The following is a 10,992-nucleotide window of genomic DNA, read 5'->3' as shown; positions in this document are numbered from 1 at the left end:
CTCCTTCAAACCCCCCTCCCCACCCAAACCCCGCACGTCTCCGGTTCGACCCTACCCCACCACCATCACCGCCGCCTCCAACCCCTCCTCAGTTCAGGTCATCCCCCAGGCAGTCCAGCTCGGTGCTAAGCTTATCAGCGTCCAGGCCCAGGTCCATGTCCATCATGCCCGACGCCGGCCGCTGGCCGAAGCTGGCCGAGATCTGGTCGAAGGTCTTCCCCCGCGTCTCCGGCACGCGGAAGAAGGTGAAGACGAGGAAGAAGAGGAGGAGGCCCGCGAAGATCAGGAAGACGTAGGGTCCGCAGAGGTCCTGTGGGGACGGCCGAGGGCAGAAGAAGCAGAACGCGTGAGGGATTGCAACAGAAACGGTGGGAGGATGACGTAGTTCGCCGTTGATTCGCCATTACCAGCCGTTTGAAAAACTGCCCTTTCCTGTGCCGTAGTGACATCACAAGTGGGCGTGTCCACCTAGACGTATGATGGATAGCTAAGCAATATTTGCTGCAATGCACTGGGAGGGCTGGTAGACCGATCTATCCATCAAACATCTAGGTTGACACGCCCACCTGTGATTTTCAAAAGGTTCCACAACGTGTGGAGACATACAGACATTAAAACCTCAGCTCAGGAAACAAACTCACAGCCAAGGACTGGAAGCCCATGCCGATCAGGAAGTTGGCGGTCCAGTTGGAGAAGCCCGCCACCGCCATGGCCGCAGGCCGCGGGCCCTGGGAGAACAACTCGGCCACGAAGAACCAGGGGATGGGCCCGGGGCCGATCTCAAAGAACGCCACGAAGCCGAAGATGGCCAGCATGCTGACGAAAGCCGGGATGCTGTCCTGTGACGCCACACGAGAAAACATCGATGTTGGTCTTAACTTGTAATATACAAATAATGCTACACTTTGAATGTACAGCACCTTTCAAAACAAAGTTAACAATGTGCTTATACCTCACCCTAAAAGAAGAAAACACTCAATGTAAAGAGGACGCTGGGTGGAGGAGTAGGTCGTAGCGGTGTACTGGGGGGGGGGGGAAGGGGGTATGGGGGGGGTGACTGATGACGTCGTTGAGGAACTGACCGATAGGGCGAGTGCCAATGTCATGATGAGGGCACACACACACATCCCTCCCAGTCCCAGCATATGGAGGGTCCGTCGGCCCATCCTCTCAACCAGGAAGAGCTGTCGGCAACGGGCCGGGGGGGACAGATGTGTTACGACAGCTGTATCAGGAGCACGGTCACAACTTGGCTCAAATAAAGCATCACATTGTCTTTGTGTGGTGAATGAATGGGATGATGTGAAGATAACCCTTTAGGGAGGAGGGGGGGGGGTAGGACTACTGACCGACACCACAGTGAAAGCGCAGTTGACGGCGCCGGCTCCTATCGTAGCGTAGACAGGACTCTGCACCCCAGCCTTCATGAAGATACTGGTGGAGTAGTAGAAGATCTGGTCGGAGGAGGAGCAGACAAGGGGACATTTAGTTTGTGCTCCTGTGATTACCATCTCATGCGTCAAACTACGACGGCTTTATTTAAAAATGTTTAAATAGTCAGTGCAATGTTCCCGATGTCTCACTGTAGGATCCAAGACGCATTAACTCCTCCTTGAGGCTTGAGGCAAAACATTACAAGGATGGATACAATGAAGGGCTGATCATCAACCATCACGGATCAAGCGATCAGCAATAATACACAGCTGTGACTCGAAAGGACCCTCAATTGACAATAATCAACAATCCAAATAAAAATGTGATCGCGAAAAAAAACATCTCCACCAATTGATCAATAATATCAATAACTCAAGAGGACCAATGGCAATCAATCAACAAAAACGAAACATCCGCAACTCAAAAAGGAACGATCAACATTCAATCGCCAATAATTGATAATCAAAAATCAACAATTGTCGAACAACAATCCCAACAACCAACGACTCAACGACAATCAATCAGCAGAGCGTCCATCTGTAACCTTAAGAGATTTAACTGATCTAGCCACATCTAATGCTTGAGACCCTTATATTTTTCTTTTTTATTTACTCATCCTCTTTTATGTATTTATTTACTGTATTCTGTACTTGCTTGCAAGTTTTCAGTAAGACTGCATACAATGTCAGCTTTGAGCCACCTTATGTTTAGTAAACGTTTCATTTGATTATCATGTTGGGTTGATGTAATGTATTTTCTAATGTATATATTACTGCTTGTCTGTAATGTACTTAATGTCCTTTTTACTGCTTGTTGTCAAATATGCTGTACGTCGACTTGGAGAAACGTTGGCTCTGTCGCGTAGGTCACATACGTCGCCTTTCGAAATTGAATTAACGTGACGTGATGAAATGCCGTTGAAGTAAAGTAAAGCGACCCACGGCGTTGACCCCGGACAGCTGCTGGGAGAGCTGCAGCAGGATGGCGATGAACATGGGCTGCCGGTACACTCTGGAGCGGAACAGCTCCGGGATGGACACCTTCCTCTCCATGTCCATCCTCCTCTTCTCCTCCTTCATCTCCGCCAGCAGGTCGCCCACGTCGTGACGGCCCGTCAGCCGCCGCAGGCCTGGTGGGGGTAGGTTGGGGCGTGTGGGTGGGTGTTTGGGTGTGGGTGTGTTGGGGTGTCGGGGTTGGGGTGGAGGTCGAAGTATATGTGTTGGTAGGTGTGGGCCGGGGGGGGGGGGGTTGGAGGTGTGTGTGTGTGTGTGTGAGAGAGATGTTTTTAGAACTCTTTATCACATTTACCCTGTTACAGAGTGAACATCAAATATACATCAAATCATAGTATAAAACGAAAGAATTTGAAATATGAATGTCAATTTGAATAGGTTAATGAAAAAATTAATTAAGGGCAGAGAGCAAGCTTAATCAAATAAAGTGTAGGGTTTTCTACGTAACCATTCGGAGGAGAGCCCTTCTAACCAATCAGAGGCGAATCAGAGATCTGCGCGCGGGTCTCCGCGGGACTCGAGCAGAACACCCGCCGCTCCCTCACCGTTCTTGGCCTGGTGCTCCTGGCTGCGGACGATGTAGAGGAAGCGGGGGCTCTCCGGACAGAAGGGCAACAGCGCCATCTGCAGGACGGTGGGCAGGACCGTCACCCCCAGCAGCACCGGCCACAGCGCCTCGCTGCCCAGCAGGGCCTCCAGACCCAGCACCTGGGGGGGGGGGGGGGGGGAGGGAGAGAGAGAGAGAGAAAGACAGACAGACAGACAGAGAGACAGACAGACAGACAGGCAGAGAGAGAGGAAGTAAGGAAGAATTATTGTAGACGGATGGATTGACCAGTTGGTCAGAAAGACAGACAGACAGATTTTTTTTTTTCAGGTTTTGTCTTGTGTAGTTTTGGTTTAGTTTTTAGGGTGATTACTTTCTCCCTGCTCGTTAACTGTGTTCCCCCTGTGCTGATTGGTATATTGTTTACTAGTGTGTAATTGACGTCCTGTTGGCTACCTGGGCTGCTACTGGTCAGATCTGAGGTTTGGTCAGTAAGCCATTACCAAGGGGTGTAGTGGGTGGGGGGACACCGTCAGCCTACCTTTTTCATATATATATATATATATATATATGTAAAAAATTAAATAAAAGTTTGAATTTATTTTATTTTTTGCCTCGTTTTTTCCCTTTAAATCCGCTACACCACTTTGATTACCTATTTCATTCACTACGCCCGTTTTCAACTTGTTGCTTTTGGTTCATCCCTCGGAAGAAACAAGTATAGACTTTTCATTGTTTCATTCAATGCCTCGGCCCTTCAGACCTGAACCCTGATCTTTGACAGACAGACAGACAGACCCGCAGGCCGACAGACAGGCAGACAGGCAGGCTGTACCTGGGCTATGAGGATGCCTGTGACGATGGCCAGCTGGTGTAGCGTACCCAGGGCCCCCCGCAGATTGGTGGGGGCGATCTCCCCAACATACATGGGGGTCAGCCCGGAGGCCAGACCTGCACACAGAGAACCACCGGGGTCAGCAGAAACGGGGGCCCTTTCGAGCCCGACCAGGCTTTCATGATGGGGGATGCAGGATAACGGATAAGCCCTGCCTTTATCAAGATGGACGCCCGGGTAACAAGGAAGGCTTATGTAATCACAACACGCCGACATGGGATTGTTGTACGAGTGAAAGGGGAGAGCGAGTGTGAGCGAAAGAAAGAGGTGTGTGTGTTTGTGTGTGTGTGCGTGTGTGTGTGTGTGTGTGTGTTTGTGTGTGTGCTTGCTTGCGTGCGTGTGCGTGCGTGTTTGTGTACATGTGTATGCATGTGTGTGTGTGTGTGTGCGCTCGTGCGTGCGTGTGTATGCGTGCGTGCGTGTGTGTGTGTGTGTGCGTGTGTGTGCATGCGTGTGTGTGTGCGTGTGTGTGTGTGTGTGTGACTGACCGCAGTAGGCCCCGATGACGAAGCGTCCCAGAACCATCATCTCTATGGAGCGGCAGATCTTGGACATGCCCATGAGCCCCCCCCCGATGAAGGCAAACAGGTTGTTGATCAGCATGGCTTTCCTCCTAGTAACACACACAAACACACAACGCACACGCTCTCTTATGAAAATCCCATGAATACGTCACAAAGGTGCCAGTAATATTTCCAAAAGGATTCAGAGTTCCTGTAAACGATTAATATATATTATTTGGGTTATGAGGACATGCAACCGATTTTCTGCACTATTAATTAGTGAAACGTTTTAGACTAATTAAAGTAAATGGCCGTTTTTCATGCCAGTTCTGTTCTAAGCCTCTAGGTGGCAGCAGTAACATCTAAGATTTATATATACGGCAGGTGAGTAGGACCACTTCTTTGATATCACGATTTAATGCAAAACCACATTTTCAAGGGCACAGTAAAGCTAATATACAAAGATCAGGACAACACAACTATAACCCATCACCTACCAATGACAACACCGTCTTTGTTCAACGGGATAATACTTTTTAACACTACGCCATCTCAACCCATAAAAGTTATTTTTGAAACAGAGACGGCTACGCTCATGCCCGACCTAGCCCTTTGGTAGACACGTGATCCCGTCAAACAATGTCCTCCCGTAAACCCTAACCCCCCGGTGTGCACGACTCCATTTATATCCCCTTTCAATAGCCAAGGGGGTTGGAAAGGCTCCCACGCTGGAGCTCGGGTTACTAATAGAAACTGGGTCGGCGTGTGCCACCTGAATCCCCTCCATGCCGGCGGTCGAGAGTCATTGCTGCGTCATGACTCAGATCTCTTAAGGCCAAACGAAACACCTGTGTGTCGGTCAGCTGCTGTAGCTGCCCCATAGCATGTTCCGGTGAGTTCATGTTACGGCGGCGTCGATTCTTATCGTAGCCTGCCATAAAGTCGCCAACAGTGCCTCATTCTGTGACATCTGGGGATCTTTATCACGCGTGGGTGAATGTGTCATAGATAGGCCATGCTCATGTATGCAAACCTCCTCGACTAGTCCATCAAGAACAAAAAGGGAAGCGGTGCAGCCAGGATGAAGCAGGCCGTATACAGCGATACCTCAGGATCTCTGAGGTATCGTCCTTGCTGCTACGCCCTTTGATTGGCTCCTAGCTTATCGAACCAGAGGACTCTCTATGAACCACATAACCAAGGGCAACAAGCAGGGCCGATTATAACCATACCCCAGAAATCTTGAGGTAGTTATTTGATTGGCTCGGAGCTAATAGAACGAGAGGACCCTCTATAAACCCCATCAATGGTTAACCGAGGGCAACATGTGAAGTACCCCCCCCCCCCCCCAATCCTACCTGCCCAGCCACTCTGAGACAAAGCCCACACAGAAGGAGGAGGCCATGCCCCCGATGGAGAAGATGGCGACGGACAGCGACCACAGGGAGGTGAGGGTCCCGGGGGGGATGGGCTCCCCGTACCGGTGCTGCCAGGTGGCATTGTAGTCCTGCTCAATGATCTGAGAGAGAGAGAGAGAGAGAGAGAGAGAGAGAGAGAGAGAGAGAGAGAGAGACAGAGAGAGAGAGAGAGAGAGAGAGAGACAGAGAGAGAGAGAGAGAGAGAGACAGAGAGAGAGAGAGAGAGAGAGGGCCGAAGGAGAGATTGACAGAGAAACAGAGACAGAGAGAAGGAGGAGAGAGAGAGAGAAAGAGCGATTGAGAGAGGAAGAGAGGGAGAGATGGGGAGAAGGAAAGAAGGTAAGAGTGTCGAAACATGTGTAACGCCCATGTTGACATGCCTTCCTGCCTGAATCTGAGGTGTGTGTCAGTGACATCTTAAACACATTAAGACATTTGTTGATCTCGGAAATAGTAGCCGTAAAGGCTATACAGCTTTCGGACTCTGTTCTTTGTGTTTTCAGGGCCAGCCAAATTAAACTTGAATTGACTGATTAATAAACACGGTTGCATTCAAAAGTCCAAACTAATTCTGAAATGTCTGGGTTGTTTTCCGTTATGTACCTTCCCTGCTTCACAGTGCTCTTCATAAAGACCCACGTATCTAAACTAGTGGATACAAGACAAAATGTCCATTTGGATGATTTTGGCCTATTGTACATAACCCATTCGTATCCAGAGATGATCTCAGCAGTATGTGTTTAAAATCGAGTAGCGTAGTCTTGCGTGGTAAAGAGGGTCAAACAACCCATCCTCCCAGGTTAATCCCACATACTGCATACTAGTCTGCCAGGGAACTATGTCCTTGGTCCGGAAGATGGAGGGACTCCAGACATCCTTTCTAGTTACGTTAACAGTCGTGAAACTATAAAAGGCCTAAAAGTTCTATATAAAGATACAGAACCGTTGAAAGACGTAAGTAGACCAACGTAGAAATCATAGAAAACGTTCAAACTCCATTGATCTGAACATAATATTGCAACACCCGGTTTAGAATAAAGAGAGTAGCATGTGTGTGCAGATCGTCGCGGTCGCGAGACTTACCTTCTGGGGAGCATTGATGACACCGATGTTGTATCCAAACTGCAGCGACCCCAGCACTGCAGTGAACACGGACAGAGCAAGGGTCCAGGTCACCGTCTAGGTGTGGAGAGAAAGGAAGGAGGAGGTGAAGGGAAGGATGGAAGAGTGGTAGGAATGAAAAAAACAAAAAAAAGGAGAATTAGCGAAAGAAAGAATGAACGGAAAAGAAAGAAAGAAGAGATAGTCGGTCCAATACACTAGTTTTCGGTGTGCATCCCTTCACCTATCTTAGCTCACAAGGTAGAGCAGGTTGACTTTTAACTGGAGGGTGGCTAGTTCGTGCCACGGCTCCTCCTAGCTGAGGGTCGATGTGTCTCAGAGCAAGATACTGAACCCTAAAGGCTCCTGACGAGCTGGTTGTCGCCATGCATGGTTGACTCCGCCATCGGTGTGTCAATGTGTGTATTAACAGCTGTAATTCGCTTAGGATAAAAAGCGTCTGCTCAATGCCCTAAATGTAATGCCACTCTCTCCTTCTGGACCCCTGCTTCTCTCTCCCCTGTCTAGCTCTGGTCTCAGAGCCTAGCCAGGTAGCCCTGCCCAAGCAGGGTCGAACCTGAGACACTTGCTCATCCTGTATAAAGATGTACTGGACAGGTGCCCCGCCTCCCCCAAGGCAATGTTTCCCAACCTGTGGGTCTGGGGCCTACTTGGGGTTTCGCCCTGAGATGGCGAAGGAGTTGAAGGAGATTGTATATTTCCGAGCCACAGATATTGGATGATGCATTTAAAGAATTTAAGAAATCACCACGGTAATTTACATACCAACCCAATGATCTGTAGTTCAATGTTTATTGTGGTGATTTAAGAAATCACCACGGTAATTTACATACCAACCCAATGATCTGTAGTTCAATGTTTATTGGGTTAAAACTATGTGTGTATGATAAACGACATTTTACGAAATTGGGTTAGGTAAAGCCGATCTATTTGGAGATGGTGACCACCGGTTATTGAAAGCTGTGTGCAGGTGTCAAGAGACAGATCGATAGAACGGCTCTGGGATCACAAAGCTTTGCCCAGAGCAGGATGTACAGGGGTCCTGGAAGATGTTAAGATACACATAGACACAGCTTTTGTCATGGTTGTCAAGAATTGAAGAAATAATGACCGAGTAACCAGCATGATGAGGAAGAAGATAAGATTGTGTGTCCCGTGATGGTCACAATGTTTCGGACTGATTGTATAATATTAGAATGCTGTTGTCCCATCGTTATGTCTGCTATATATATAACCAGGGGATCTCATAAGAGATCTTATTCATTTTGGAGATTACAGCACACACGCACACACACGCACGCACACACAGACACACACACACACACAAACACACACAGACACACACACACACACACACACACACACACACACACACACACACACACACACACACACACACACACACACACTGAACTTAAGCACCCCTGTGTCCCGGCAAGCCACACACACCTGTCTCAACGCTGATTGACAAGAGGTCCCAAGACACAGACACACACACCCTCAACTCTATTCAGCAGGCTGTCGAAGGCAACACAATGAACGACAAAGGGATTCTAAAAACCTAAACTCAAGCTATTTCTGACGGGAAACTTCATTCACAGACGCATTGAAGTCTGAATAATTTCATGTGTACAAGCATTTCATCAACATCATCAATATAAACCGATAAGGATAAGAAAATAAAGGTTCATGCTTACACATAAGAATGAGGATCATACCCAACCATGCAAAAAGCTTATCTCTTGTATCTCTTGTTTACAGCATATCTAATGTGCACCTTGTTAAATAGCACACACTCAGCAGGTCGCTTATCTTTTTTCGTTTGAATAATTTATTTGAATAATTGCATTCAATTTGAATGTCTTTTGGCCATGGGGCCGATACAAAGGAAGCATTATACTTGCACAAGCGACATGCTGTAAGGCCGGGGTCTGGCTTGCAGGAGGTTTGTTTAATATGTCAACGTGTGGTCTGACTTTTCTGCGACTTGTGCCACCTGTGGCTGATGTCAACAAACCCAAATGTAATTGTTGTATGAGTGAAAGGGAGAGAGATTGAGCAAAATATGTGTGGCGGTATGTGTGTGTGTATGTTCTCATGTAAAGCATACCAACACATTTTCAAGAATGAGGAAATAATCACAGTTATTGTTTTTTTTGTTTCCTTGTGCCATTATTGTGAAACTATGAATTACATACATTCGATGCATGCATGGATTTTAATCACAATCATTATCTTTGACATATAATTGTTTTTCATTTTAGTAAAAAGTTGACACCTTGCAATTTGTGATTTGCAGAACCCAAATATCAAAAATTCTGGTTCAACCGCTAGAAGTCTTTATCACAGAGACTGATCTACAGGTGGATCGATAAATGACAACTACAGCCAATAAGCGTTGGACGATGTGTATGTTAGGTTATAGCTGCAATGGCCCTTGCGCAATTATCTTCTACCTCAATTAATTTGGATTGGATAAATCCAGCAGTAAAATTTGACATTTGTCATTTTAGACCCTGTCCTGTACGTGAATGCTTCCACCAAGTTAGAACAGGGGAAGGGGGTCATTAGTGGTAAGTTGAAACCATGAGTCAAACCGCCGTTTCAAAAATTCTTATTTACTTCAGCTGACCTCCTAGCACGTGCACACACACACACACACACACACACACACACACACACACACACACACACACACACACACACACACACACACACACACACACACACACACACACATTCAAACATAAATCCACTCACTCACACACAAACACACACACACACACACACACACACACACATAAATCCACTCACTCACACACAAACACACACACACACACACACACACACACACACACACGCACACACACTACGCATGCACAAAAACACACTAGCCTACTCAAGGTCACCTTTCACAACTTACAAGAAATCTCTCAGAACTGCTTTTGAGGCAGGATCTCATAAACAGTCAAATTAATAAATTTAAAAATAAAAAAATATTGGACCACAAGCTCTATATTACACAGTATAAACGCGAATAATCTAAATGATATAGCTTGTCGCAATAATAGCTATGCAGAGACCGTCGCAATCTCCACGAACAATTATTTACATTTATGAATTACTTTGTAACCTGAACAAACAAGTCCCCATTCTGACGATTTCATCCATGGTACAAATGGTGAGCTATCAACAAAGCGTGCGTAAACGCGCGCAGCGGAACCACCACACACTTCTGCAAATGGTTCTAACGGTACTTTCTGGTGTGAATTTAGTATAATTTCTTTTTAAAAAAGCCGCACATTACCTCGCCCCCGTTCAGTTGCTGGAACCCGGCAGGCATGCTTGGACAGCGAGAGACCCCGAAGAGCAGCCGGTGACAGTTGCGTCTCGCTCCCCCTTCGCACCAAGCAACAGGCTACCACGTGAAACTCACTCGTAACAAAAACAATCCCGTCCGAGATCTAATTAAAGCCCCCTCTCCCCGATCACCTAAAAAAAAAATCGACGTAGCGGCAGCGTGGAGTCCAGGTAAAGTAGTTTGGTTTTCGTAATCATGTCCTGCATTTGCACTCGCGCGTCGTTTTTTCCGTGCGCAATATGGTTGTCATGGGCGCACGGCCAGAGTTGCTTTAGTCGTCCCGTGGGCTGATCTTGAAGGGCCCCAGCAGAGGTCGAACTTTGTGGCACCACGAAAGCAGGAAGCCTTCATGCCATTGGCTGCAGGGCTATGACAGACTGTTCACTGTATACATAAAATACAATTCCACTCACACACACTACTAACCAAGAGGCCTTGGGTTAACAGGCTCCTAAAATAAAAGGCTGCATTCAAAATAAAGATTCACTACAAAAGTTTGTTTCAAATCAAATCAAAAGCGAATTGTATCACCTACGGGGACATTAAAAAATAATAATAATCCAAGAAGTTACAGACACTAACAGTGACATTTTTGTGGTTTGAAATCAGATTTCAACATTTTCTGTGGCTCTTTTTGAAGCATACAACATCCAATATGTTCGCCGGATGCGTTATGTACACATGTTCTTAGGACAATAG

General features: G+C 47.0%; 1 protein-coding gene across 1 annotated transcript; it reads right to left on the bottom strand.

The window, feature by feature from the left end:
- Positions 1-44: 44 nt before the first annotated feature.
- On the bottom strand, positions 45-10,556 carry LOC307091129 (solute carrier family 2, facilitated glucose transporter member 4-like). Its single transcript, XM_079758014.1, has 11 exons — positions 10,240-10,556; positions 6,894-6,989; positions 5,751-5,911; positions 4,378-4,502; positions 3,830-3,945; positions 2,993-3,155; positions 2,376-2,563; positions 1,350-1,454; positions 1,083-1,184; positions 642-839; positions 45-310 (listed from the first exon to the last, which is right to left on the bottom strand). Exons 1-11 carry the CDS (start codon positions 10,273-10,275, stop codon positions 89-91), a joined length of 1,512 nt encoding a protein of 503 aa, XP_079614140.1. The 5' UTR covers positions 10,276-10,556; the 3' UTR covers positions 45-88.
- Between the last annotated feature and the right edge of the window lie 436 nt (positions 10,557-10,992).

The sequence above is a fragment of the Pollachius pollachius genome (assembly GCF_949987615.1).
Source record: "Pollachius pollachius genome assembly, chromosome: 20".
NCBI lineage: Eukaryota > Metazoa > Chordata > Actinopteri > Gadiformes > Gadidae > Pollachius > Pollachius pollachius.
Note: the sequence above shows the minus strand (reverse complement) of the source record. Positions and strands in the feature narration are given on the sequence as shown.